At 42.0% G+C, this 12,736-nt stretch overlaps 1 protein-coding gene across 1 annotated transcript; it reads right to left on the bottom strand.

Moving 5' to 3' along the window:
- Positions 1-324: 324 nt before the first annotated feature.
- On the bottom strand, positions 325-12,434 carry washc2c (WASH complex subunit 2C). Its single transcript, XM_077613258.1, has 30 exons — positions 12,269-12,434; positions 10,970-11,113; positions 10,725-10,889; positions 10,579-10,647; positions 10,340-10,510; positions 10,171-10,264; positions 9,898-9,962; positions 9,774-9,830; positions 9,490-9,573; positions 9,339-9,423; positions 8,997-9,133; positions 8,780-8,870; positions 8,662-8,715; positions 8,439-8,594; positions 8,053-8,186; positions 7,872-7,982; positions 7,714-7,797; positions 7,538-7,642; positions 7,174-7,281; positions 6,962-7,113; positions 3,360-3,468; positions 2,990-3,280; positions 2,787-2,915; positions 2,607-2,708; positions 2,478-2,537; positions 2,275-2,328; positions 1,857-2,069; positions 1,240-1,743; positions 995-1,169; positions 325-889 (listed from the first exon to the last, which is right to left on the bottom strand). The coding sequence occupies exons 2-30, from the start codon at positions 11,111-11,113 to the stop codon at positions 756-758; spliced, it is 3,837 nt and encodes a 1,278-aa protein (XP_077469384.1). The 5' UTR covers positions 12,269-12,434; the 3' UTR covers positions 325-755.
- Positions 12,435-12,736: the final 302 nt, after the last annotated feature.

Below are 12,736 nucleotides of genomic sequence, written 5' to 3'. Positions count from 1 at the left end.
TTTGATTGACACAACGATGGAGCCAATTGTCGTAAGAAATGGTCGCTCGGAGGCGGGGTTTGAACAATATTGAAATTCTAAAGGTACGGATAATCACTGACAATTGAGCTTGTTGAAGCAAAAGTTGGCATAGTAACCATTGACCCCAGCCACAATGATATTCGAACCTTTAAAAATGAAGGGAATTTTGTGATGATTTATAGGTGATATGATAAGAGAACATGAAGGGATTTTGGAGGCTGGGGGGCAAAGGTAAAAGAGGTCATTATTGTTTTTTGGGGGCCTTATATAGTTTTTCCCTTCAAAATAAAATAAACACTCACATTTTAGACTGTATAAAATGTTTCATTTAGTAATCCATAAAAATGTTTTCTTTTGATCGCAGCAAAAGTTAAGAAATTGATGAGTTGCTTCCTAAAAACATGATCAAAAAGCTTAAGACAACAGGGAGAACAAAACACAGATTTTGACTATAACATAACATGGCACCTGAAGACAGGAAATCTCAACATGGCATAGCCAAAAACAATCTACTGCAAATTTTGCCAGGCGCTGAGGCTAAGCACGATGTTATGCTCATAAAGTGCTATCACATAGAACTCTCATTATCAGTATTTATTGTTACATAATAGAGGAGAATGACTAAATTTAGAAATCAGGTGGATATGAATAAATACTCTTGATGGTGTGTCCAGCCTCTTCCGCAATGAAAAAAAAATGCATCCATTGTGGATTCACAAAAATTGAAATGAACTTTAATTGCTGCCCAAAGCATTGAGCGGATCATCAAAAATGTTAGTAGAGTCCACTGTTGTGCTGGTCTCTTCGGTGGGGGTCTTCCTTTTTGCTTTTGGGGTCGTTTTGACTGTGCTTGGTGCAAAAATGTCATCTGAAAGAAAAGGGGGAATTGAAAAACTTTTAGTGCACACGATCATTGCCAGTCCATCCTAGCCCAAATGGATTGGACGTCAATGAAACATTTCAAACAGCTTACCCATGTCGTCGTCAAAAATAGACACATTAGCTGCTTTCGTCTTGGTTTTCTGTTTCGGTGTGAAAGAATCTGACAAATCTGCAAAGATGTCGACGTTGTCGTCAAACAAACTGATGTCGACGGGTTTGTCCTTTTTCTCCTTTTTGCAGGCTTTTGGTGAGATTGGAATGTCATTCTGTGGAGAAAGAAATTCACAATGAATGAGTATTAGCGGAGGTTTTTGGTCGAAATATTTAAAAAGTCACCTCAAAAATATCAGTTTTAGGGAAAGTGCTGTTCTTGACGTCTTTGCTACTCATCGACGTCGAGCCGCTCTTCGCTGCAAAGATATCGTCGTCTTCCAAAAATGGTGATGCCTTTGCTGTCTTGGGTTTCACCGTTCGGAAGAGGTCGTCGCTGTTGTTGTCGAAAATGGACGGGAGGTCATTCACGTTTTTCTTGGCAACCGCTGGGGTTTGACGTTCGGTCTTTGCGACCGATCCGAAAAGGCTCTCTGAGGCAAAAATGTCGTCGTCGTTGTTGTCGAGGGGAGGCGACGCTCTTGCTTTGTTGTTAACTTTACTAGTGTTGACACTAGTAACAGGCAGCTCTGGTAGAAAAGGCGAACTGTTAAGTGGAGTTGATGCAGAGTTCTGAAGGATGTTCGATTCAAGTGGTTCGACGTCCTCTTGTTCCTCCGTCGATCTTTGAGACGCTAGCCTGGCCGCTCTGGATGGCGGTCTTCGACGTAGAGAACCTTTGACACGACCCTGCGTGACAAAATTACTTGATTAGAGCAATTTCATTTTTTTAATACATATTACCAAATAAGTTAGTGTTGAAGCATTTGCATGTATACGTGTATAAACTAATCCTGGCTAACCTTGTGTGCGCTCTGTAGCGTGGAAATCTGAAGCGGCGCCTCAAAGCTCACTCCTGTCTCGCCACTCGGCGTCGTGGCGGGACTGGGGCTCACGCTGGAGCTCGAGACACCGGAAGAGGAAGTGGGATCGGGAGCTGGGAGGATGCTGACGGCGCCGTGGATCATGGGGGCGGAGCCAGGAACAAACATGGCGGGGTTGATCTTAAGACTTGCCTAAAAATGTTCCAAAAACACCATGCAGATAGAATACCTTTTCAATCTTCTGGAGTGAACTGATTTGCATTTACCAGTAGTAGGCGTCCAATCCATTTGACATGGTGGGCTTTCGTTCATTCGATACCATCCCCCTTACTTCAAATGGATTGGACAGCTACAGGTGTTGATGGCAGCCAATGAGTTTAAAAAAAAAGACAATTACTTGAAGTTTGCCGATTTTTGATGATGGTTCTTTTATGGTACTGGGAGCAGGCTTCTGGAGAAATGGATGACAGGAAAGTCATGTTCCATAAGGAAATCGTTTTTGAAAACAAATCACGCAAAATACAAACTGTGGCCAGCCAGGTGTATAAAACACTGGGGTAAATCCTATAAGTATGACTTGGTAGTTTCTACTGAACTTGCCTGTATATCAGAAACTGACGGTGCTTTGTCATTTGACGTGCTGGGCTTCTCTGCTACTTTCTGAAGACAGAAAAAAAATAGCAGACTACGTGCAAACATAACCAAAAACTTTATAATCAAATTATATACCGGAGGCTGAAATTGGGGCTTGCTGGTACCAAAGAGATCGTCTTGGTCATCTTCCAAGAACAGACTTGGTGTCGTCGGTTTCCCCGGGCTGATCTTCGAGCTCTAAAAATAATCAAACACATTGACGGCTATTGACGGAAATAGACGTCCAATCTATTCAGTCAGTCAATGAATACTAACAGCATTCTTGTCCGAGGGGGCAAAAAGGTCAACGTCCGGATGGTTGTCCTTTTGCTGTGTTGGACTAAACAACAATTCATCATTCAGGAACACGCCAGTGCTTTTTGTTTGCGGTCGCTTCTCTGCGGGCTGAAAACGCATTACGACAGTATTATATTTTTACGATGATCAACTCATTGGCTGCAATTGATGGCAATGATTACCTTTCCCACCATGCTTTTGGCTACAGGTTTACTAGGAGGAAAAATGAAGTCCTGCACGTCGTCCTCGTCGTCGTCAAATAGACTGAGAGCTTTGGTTTTGGCTTTTTCTTGAGTCTTAACATTGGCTGGCGGGCCAACGTGGTCTTCGTCGTTGTCCAAATTGCTCTTTTTGGGAATGACGCCGATGCCGCCAAACAGACTCACGCCGCCGACCGGTATCTTTTTACTCTCGGGCTGTTTTTCTTTCTCTGCCCTTGCAGATTCTGGTGGTTTCTCTAACATGGAGTTGGGCTGAGAGGCCCACCCAATATCTTATTTGTTTTTCAAGAGACATGCGAAAATTCAAGAATCGTTTAGCCACTGTACTCACTTTGGGTGTCGCGTCTGTGCCTTCATCCGTTTGGATTCCAAATAAGGACTCTGTGTCTTCGTCATGGTCATCTTCAAACAAAAGAGTTACTTTCTTGGGTTTCTTTTGACTGTGGAGCGACAGAAGCCCAGGATTAGAACAAAAGTCAGATTAGGTCTCCTAACTCTTGAGTGAGTAAGAGGTATGCAAATAAATATTGGTAAAATGAATAATTTTCTTTTTGTTCAAATAATTGTTTTTATTTGATTTTTTTTTACCATGACTTATTTTAACTAATGGAATTAAAGTTAATGCAATTAAAAATATGTTAAGTTCATTACAGCAGGGGTCTCAAACTTGCGGCCCGCGGGACGATAATTTGCGGCCCCCGTCTTAATATGAAAGATCGATTTTTTTTTTTTTTAATTTTTTTTTTTTTTTTTTTTTTTTTTTTTTTTAATTTTTTTTTTTTTTTTTTTTTTTTTTTTTTTTTTACCCCTTTCCCCATGATGGCGCCGTTTAAGTGGCAGCCAGTGGCAGTAGCTCTGTCCACTCATGTTTTACATGAAAAATTAGAGGGAACATTGACATGCACCTGCTTGTGGCAGGTGTGATACTGGTGTGCCGATAGCGAGCAATGATGATGTCGTGACCGGATGATTCGCCTAAAGACGTTTCGCCGACGGACGTTTGACAGACGGACAGGTCGTACTAGTATTTGTTAGTTTAATGATTAAATACAAATACTAGTATTTGTATTTAATCATTAAACGCTGTTTTCAGCTGGATTTGACCGAATTTGAGAGCATTTTGAGCCGTTTGGCGAATGGACGTCTATAGACGTTTTTTTGCCTCCATCGCGATATCTTCCAGTATTTGTATTTAATCATTAAATGCTGTTTTAGGATGGATTTGACCCAATTGCTGTCATTTTACGGCTCGGTTCTGCTACATCTGCCTGCCCAAGAGTGCTTATTCCCGGACTGCCATTGATGGTAGACGAACATTGATTTTTACTATAATTTGGACAACACCGGCGGCGGGCCGGATTAAAAATCCTAACGGGCCGTATATGGCCCGCGGGCCGAGGTTGAAAAACTTGTACACACACGATCCGGCGGGGCGAGCGTTCGAATCCCGTTTCGGCGAAACCTCCGTTCGGCCGAATGAACGTTCGGTGGAACGTCCATTCGGCGACCTGCCCGTCTGTCAAACGTCCGTCGGCGAAACGTCTTTAGGCGAATCATCCGAGTACCGATGATGTCGCTCACACTGGTACTCAGTGCGCTCAGGGAGGTTGTCTTTCTGCTCAGACCAACAAAAAATTAGAGGGAACTTTGGTTCGGAGCTGAATGAACCAATCACGGTGAGGTATACGGCTCTGGAGGGCGGGACATCGGCCGGGCTGTCCAGTGCCTCGCTCACTCACTCATTCATTCCTCCAATCAGCTGGGCGGAGGAGAAGCCATGAGGCCGATCACTCCGCTCGGCGCGCACACTCCTCCGCTGCTCTCAGCATAGAACTGAATGAGGCGCTATGATCCGTGATCCAGCCTGTGTCAGTGTCTGTAGCCATCTCCGCGATTGAAACGGAGAGCGAAAGTGCACATGCGCCACAAACCCGCGCGACTGAATGTGAAAGATCAACCCGAGACTCATTCCAAGTGGAAAAACATATTACAGAGCCCCAGAGATGTCTCTTTCAAAGCCTGCCGTGAAGAGAAAGGTCGGTGATGAGCACAGACAGTTTCAAGAAAAGTGGGGAGTGCAATATTTCTTTGTTGAACACAGGGGCACCCCGACGTGTCTCATTTACACTGAAAAAGTTGCGGTGCACAAGGAATACAATTTGAAACGTAATTGTACTATGAGACATGCTGAGGAGTACGAAAAATACCAGGGAGATGAGAGAGCCAACCAGGTTGCCAGTCTTAAAACACGTCTTCTGAGGCAACAGGATCTCTTCAAGAAGGCTACCAAAGACAGTAATGCAGCAGTCAAAGCTAGCTACGCCGTTTGTGAGTTGATTGATCCTGTGCTAAGTGATCCCAAATGGCTCATGGACTTGGCTTTTCTTGTTGATATCACACATGAGCTTAATGTACTGAACAAGAAGCTACAAGGCCAGGGGCAACTTGTCAGTGCTGCCTATGACAACGTGAGAGCATTCTGCACTAAACTTGTGTTATGGAAAGCCCAGCTCTCTCAGACAAACCTTTGCCATTTCCCAGCATGCAAGGCTCTCGTGGATGCAGGCACACCATTCAGTGGTGAGAAGTATGTTGAGGCCATTTCGAAGCTACAGGAGGAATTTGATCACAGATTTGCAGACTTCAAGACACACAAAGCCACATTTCAATTTTTTGCGGACCCCTTCTCCTTTGATGTGCAAGATGCCCATCCTGAGCTTCAAATGGAGCTCATTGACCTGCAGTGCAACTCTGCACTCAAAGCCTAGTTCAGGGAGGTGAGTGGAGAAGCAGACAAGCTTGGGCAATTTTTGAGAGAGTTGACCCCCAGCTTCCCTGAACTTTCCCGAAGGTTCAAGCGGACCATGTGCCTTTTTGGGAGCACATACTTGTGTGAGAAGCTCTTCTCCACCTTGAACTTCAATAAGTCCAAGTACAGGTCCAGACTTACTGATGAGCATCTTCAAGCTCTACTGAGGGTCTCCACTGCTTCCTCCCTCAAGCCAAATGTGACTATGTGAGAAGAAGCGCTGCCAGGTCTCTAGCAGCAAGGAGTAGGCAAAAGAAGCCGTGTTCAGAATATTTCATGTTCAATGTTCCATTCAAGTTCAGAAAGTTAAAGGTTAAAGAGCTGTTAATACAGACATTTGAAACGGAATAAAAATAATTCATTTTCTCTACTTAGCCAGCCAGTGTATATCTACTGTATGCTCATTAGTATTATTTGGTTTTATATTACTGATTGATTTATTTTTTATTCATCTTTAAGTTAATTTATTTAATTCATTATTTTTTGTTAAAAAATAAAGATATTTGATAACGTTGGAAAGTTTTATCAGTGCTTTTCTTGTGGAAATCCTGATGCGGCCCAGTCTCACCCAGACTCGGCCTCTAGCGGCCCCCAGGTAAATTGAGTTCGAGACCCCTGCATTACAGGGTGTCCAGGAAGTCCCTCTCTTTTCAAAAACCTATCATAAATGCAAACTTTTCTGATATTGCATGCCTTTGATGTCTCTTTTAAATGTCAAAGAAAGACTTGTTTACAATGACCTTGTTTGGTCCCAACATAAGCTACATGTCATTTTTTTTTTTTTTACTTCCCTCTGAATAGTTTTATGTTTAATAATTCAACAATAGCAGCAGGTAAAATCATTGGCATTTTTGGTCTTTTTATTTTTACTTAGGTACAATTTCAACAGTGTAAAATACTTTCACTGGAGTAGATTAATGTGGTATACTTATTCCACCTCAGATTTTTTCTTTATATTTATTTAAATGATTAATATACTAAAAAAATTGTATTGTGCGATTAAAATGCGATGAACCAAGATTGGAAAATTCTCTAATTAATATTCCTAATTAAGAGAAACTGCTAGTTTTTCTTCTTTTTTTATTATTATTTTTATAAATGTAGTTTGTAAAATGTTTAAATACCTCAATTCTTTAGGTGGAGAGAAGAGGTCGTCGTCCTCATCAAAGAGGCTGCTTTTCTGCGATGCAACGACGCCGGTGAGGCCAGAGGGGGCGCTGGCGCTCGACTTCATGGCTCCAGCCTCGCCGCTCATTTTAGGGCCTAGCCATTGCTCCTGGGGTAATCATACTCCAGTTAGCAAATTGCAGCATGTATTACAACTCCCGTCGCGTACCTCATCATCACTAAAGAGGGAGCTGGAAATAGCTTTGCTGGGTTGTGGCATCAATGTTTTAGCCGGCTCAGGTTTTGTTTTGGACTTGGGTGCAGATGCAAAGAGATCCTACAGGGATGGAAAAAGTCGAATGTTTTAAAGAAATTGTTTGAGTCATATCAAAGAAACAGATTTGGTTTCCCGGTGCATAATAACATCTAGTGTTTCAACAGAGAATGCATGTCGAATTTAAGCTTTAAGGGCCATATTCAATGATATTCATCATTTGCTGCAGGCCTTAGTTTGGACACCCCTATATTAGAATGATGCCTTCTATTAGAGGCAAATTGGTGAATTTAGTTATTGAAGTATGAGTATTGTCTACCTCTTCATCATCATCATCATCAAAAAAGGTCACATGTTGCTTGTTGCTTTTGCTCTGACTCTTTGTTTGGGGAAGTGACTGACTCCTGGGGATGCTTGGAAATATCTGCAAGAGGAATACATTTAAAACATTTGACCGAAAAATGTCAGACATTGCCGGGGAACTGATGAGCTTACTTGAGTGTCGTCGTCATCGGAGAAGAGGCTGCTCGTCAGGGGTTTTTTGGTCGAAGCTGGGCTGACATTTGGAACCAAACCGTTCTAGGGAAAATGACGACAATCATCGATTAAAGAATCCCTGAAAGAAATTTGTAGTAATTATGTGGGGGTCAAACCTTTTCTGATTTTTCCGATTCCTCACTGAATGAAAGCTGACGTCTCTTCAAGCTCTCGGTAAGTAAATTCTTCGTTCCGGGACCAAAGATGGAGACGGCACCGGCTGGCATCTTGAAATTAAAAGAAATAAAAAGCAAACATTGTTGTTCATTTACGGTGAAAATTTGTAATTTTTTTTACCTTCTTTTCAGGTGGTCTAGCTGGCTCTTCCGCTTTCTTGTTCCGATCTGCCACCTCGGGAAATATTTTGCTGTCTTTGTCGTCTTCGCCAAATAAGTCGGCGGATATTTTAGGTTTGGCTTTTTCCTGTGGATCTGAAGAAAAGCACAAGTGGATTGGTGATGACGTCTTATCCATTTTGATACTGGAAGCAATGTGTATAATATTATCTTAAATTAAAAAGGAAAAAAAGCAGTATATATTTTTTTATACATATTTACTTTATATTTAAAATAATATTTTTTCTATATTTTAAATGAAAAGGGAAAAACATAAAATGATGTTTATTTTTACATCTTAATGCATTTTAAATTGAAGAAAAAAAGGGAAAAAAAGTGAACATTTACCATTTTTCAGGTTTTTAGCACCGAAGAAGTCATCGTCATCCTCCTCTTCGTCAAACAGCCCCCCACCGACGGGGGGCTGTTTGGGTGCGACGTTGGTCTTGCTGCTTGTCGCTCCGTTTTCCGTTAAGTTGCCCACAGGGCCGAAGAGGCTGTTGCCTTTTTGAAGAAAGAATCAAGTTATTTGGTGAGATTTCTCCCATGTGAAAAGTGTAGATGGTACTACCTGGAAATACTGAAACAGCACCGGCTGGAACTTTCTTGACACTTTTTTCAGGTTCTTTTGAAAGGAAAGGAGTAAAAATTGTCAAAATGTAACATTTTCAAGAAAATACGGTATTTACCTGGTGGTTGCGTCTTGCTTTCAAAGCTTTCATTTGCCGATTTTCCCTCCTTGGGAGCGGGAAGCGTTGCCGCATTGGAGAAAAGATCACCCTGTGTGGTAGCCAATAACAGGAGGAGCTTTTTTTACAATATTGTTAACAATACTCGCGTCGTTCATGTTAGAATGATAGATACTCCCAAAGAACACAATTGAATGAGAAATGCCAATAACATTACTTCGTCGTCATCGTCGTCAAAGAGTCCTTTCCCGCCACTGAAGAGACCGCTTCTGCTGCCGAACGGCGAGTCGTCGTCATCGTCTGCGTTGTCGTCCATCTTTGGAGGTTTGAACATGTCGTCGCTGTCATCGTCAGCTACCGTAGGAAGAGGAATTTCAGCGAAACAGTAGATTACGATTTTGAAAAATGAATTAAAACCCCGTCTGTACCGTCCGAGTGTGTCGGCTTTGTTTCGTTTTTGCTTTTAGTTTATTTCCTTGATGACAAGGCTTAAAGAAATGGTGCATTAACATTTACGATGTGTGAAAATAACTCTGAATGAAAACAGAAGTTGACTCACAGGCTCGATCCTCCGTCGGTTTGCTGGCCAGTTCTCCTTTAATTCTTGCGGCGAGTTCATCGGCGAAGGAGGACGGGCCTACGCTCTGAAATAAATGTCCACTAAATGAATAATCTGTCAAAGGACACAACCATTTTTGTAACAGGCCTACCTTTGTGTTCTCCTCCTCCTTATCCGACTCTCCAAATATGTCGGAATCGTCGTCGTCCTCTTCATAGCTCAGCATAGATGATTTCTGAAAGTGTTGAGTATTTTTTGCTTCGACTATCTATTAAATACAGTTGAAATGTTGACTCAAGGGCTATCATTGACTCTGACAGACGTCCAATCCATCCAGTCCAAACTCATTTGGATACAAAGCAGGATAATTGGCCGCCAGTCATCGTCAATGACACTGAAAGAGTTTACAATATTTACTCTGGTAGGTCAACATACTTTTCTGAAACTATGGCGACTATCATCGTCCTCCTGCATCAAGTCCTCATCTGAATGCTGCGCAGAAACAGGTGAGTTTTTTTATTTGATTTAAAACTGCCGCAATAAAAAGAGACGCTCTTACATCTCGTGCATCTTTGCCGTCTTCGCTGTCAATCACGCTGTCTCGATCGCTGTCCATTGAGAGTTCTGCAACAATAAAATGATTCAATAACATTGAAGCAAGACTGTGTATTTTCTTGCAATTAGGTCTGCCTTGATGAATCAGGTAAATGGCAGCTCATTTGAAATTAATCAACAAACATTTTATGTATTTAAAACAACTTCATGCTCTTATTGTGTTGTGTGCTTTTTGAAAATGCCAAATTCCAATATCCATGGTTATTGAATGCATCACCGTCACTAGACAGGTCCCCGAGTCCAACGTCCTCTTGTTCCATAAAGGCCTGGGAGCCAATCAGTAACGGGAGAGGTCTGTCCACGTAAAGATCCTTCCCAAACAAACAAGTAAAAAAAAAAATAGTCAAAACTCTTTTCTAGAACCCAACATAAAGATAAGACTTCACCTTAGGCTCCAAGATGGCGTCCAGTCGGTCGTTGCCTTCCTCGTCCTCGGAGTCCGAGTTCCCCGCTTTGATGTCTAGGTGCTCGAAGGCCGAATCCAGAACTCCTAAGCCGAAATTCACCGCTTGCTGCATCTTGGGGATCAGCTCGGATTCTTTCGGCACCCGATTTTTCTATGGGGAGGAAAATATTATTATAAAAAAAAAAAACACGTCAGAGTATATGTGTCACTTGATAGTACCTGATCAGGCTGCTTTTCCGCACCATTATTTTTGGACACGGGCTCCTCAACTTCTTCATCGTACACTCTCTGCAACAGGAGACACAGGTTGATGCGACACAACTTCAGCAAGAGACGGAGCCAAAAAGAGTGATTTTCAACTTTACGTTTTCAATGAACTGAGTATTGGAGAGCATGAGGAAATCATTGAAGACAGAGTGCAGGCTGCTGTCAGTGGCCTTGGTGTCTCGGATCAGGCTGTCCAGCTGCTTTTCCATCTCGTGTGTCTTGGATAACATTCGTTGAGAGAAGTCTTGGAGGAATAAAAGGAGCTGTAAATCCCAGAAAAGAAAAAAACACAGTTAGATGAACCATAATAAGGCAACTAGTAACTTCTTTTTTCTTTGAATACCCCCGAGTCGGCCGCCAGCGACCACTTGGCGGCGCTCTGCCGCATTTCTTCCAGGCTCCATGGCTTCTCCCAAACCTTAGCTTCTTTCCCGGGATGTATCCCGGCGTCCGGGCTGTTCGGCGTCCCATCGGGCATCCCGTTCATCTACCAACACACCAGTGAAAGAAAATAAGTCATCATGCCTGACCTGCACTGAATTGCATTGAGAACAACAACATGGACCCATAATAGATGTAGTAATTCCATTTCCTGTCATTAGGATTCGTAACGTGTTTAGAGGTCTGATGCGGCGGCACGGACAGCATTTTCAGAATTCCATCGGCTTGAGGGCAGGATTTATACAAAGGAGAATTTGAGTTAAAAATGTGTGTGTGTTGGTGGTTGGGGGTTCTTAATGGCTTATAATAATACAATTGTTATAATATCAACATTGCTGTCAGTGCCACTGGGGGTAATATACATGAAATCATGTGGCTCTTTGCATGCTTCAACTGTGAATTTAGACCAGTTTGTCACTAGTAGACCAACATATTTGAACTGGGAGGGCCAGCTGTTATTGAACTATCGCCGTCAATGGCAGCCAATGATTTAATCATGTGTGATTTTATTTATTTAAAATCAATCAATTCGTTTTTTTAAATGAATCTTTTAACTTTGATTGCCTACAACTATCATACATGACAGCACCACAAAGACATCATTTTTGTTTGGTTCTGACAATATTTTGCGTTTAAATATACCAGTAAGTTTAAAGCAGTATATTCAACCAAGTAAAATAAAAATGGCCCAGTAATGCAAGTTTACATGAAACTTACTGGTCTAAATTCAAAGTGGAACCAGACTAGAACTGCTGACCCCTGGTCAAAGGTTTTAAAGCAAACAAACCACTAGTCGGAAATGAAACTGGTCTTTTGCTAACCTTTTAAAATACAATTTGCAACAAAAACACATTCAACACATCCCATTCGACACAGTTTGACTGGTTCTAACCGCATTTGAACGCTAAATTTGTGTAACTCAAAACTGCTACTTCTACTGTTTTCGAACGCCCAACAGCGAACATTGAACAACGGCGAAAAGAGAAACAACGACGTCATTAAACCATTTTCCCTTTCTTTGTGCTCCTTAAAAGAAAAAAAGGTTGAACTTTTAAACTGGTTGAGTGAGCGAGCGAGGGGGTGTTGAGTTAGCAGTTAGCTCAACTTAGCCAACCAACGCAGACGTTAACGTTATGGGAAAGAGCCAAAGCCAATGAATGCGTTTAAGAAAACAAAACTTGAAAGGGGAAACAGTGCCTACCTTGAATAGTCTGGCCGAACAATCGCTTTCGACCAAAGGACGCCGAACAAAATGTCGATTCGACTCAATTTGGCCTTTCCCTCATCGGTCTTCTGACAGGTCAGCCATGTTCTGTCTGCAGACAGTCACCTGACTAAAGGTTGCTAGGCAACAGCACCCGAGTGGGTCATAGTGGAACCAACTAAATATTATTATGGTTTGCATTTCCGACACTTTAGTTAGAACTTTAACGCTTTTCATTTGTGATCATTGAGAATGATGCAATCCTGTTTTGTTTTCAGGGAATAACCCTCGCCCTTTGTTTTTGGTGTTGACGACGTAATCGTGAGCACGCATGCGCAATCTCGTGATAAATAAGTGAAGTATATTTAAAAACGGATCAATAAACTAGCGTTTAGAACCTACAATTCGTTTTGTAAGATAAAACGTAAATCCTATCCGGTCCTAGGTAATTTGCTAAGTATGTCA

The sequence above is a fragment of the Stigmatopora argus genome, chromosome 11 (assembly GCF_051989625.1).
Source record: "Stigmatopora argus isolate UIUO_Sarg chromosome 11, RoL_Sarg_1.0, whole genome shotgun sequence".
Lineage (NCBI taxonomy): Eukaryota > Metazoa > Chordata > Actinopteri > Syngnathiformes > Syngnathidae > Stigmatopora > Stigmatopora argus.
The sequence above is the reverse complement of the archived record's forward strand: the minus strand, read 5'-3'. Positions and strand labels throughout refer to the sequence as shown.

Bases quoted from the DNA above. Each gene is read 5' to 3' on its own strand.
- washc2c (XM_077613258.1), bottom strand. From the start codon at position 11,113: ATGAACGGGATGCCCGATGGGACGCCGAACAGCCCGGACGCCGGGATA. The intron at 8,595-8,661 runs GTAGTACCATCT...TTCTTCAAAAAG, and splicing joins TGCTGTTTCAGTATTTCCAG to GCAACAGCCTCTTCGGCCCT. The intron at 7,114-7,173 runs GTACGCGACGGG...TGATTACCCCAG, and splicing joins CCCTCTTTAGTGATGATGAG to GAGCAATGGCTAGGCCCTAA.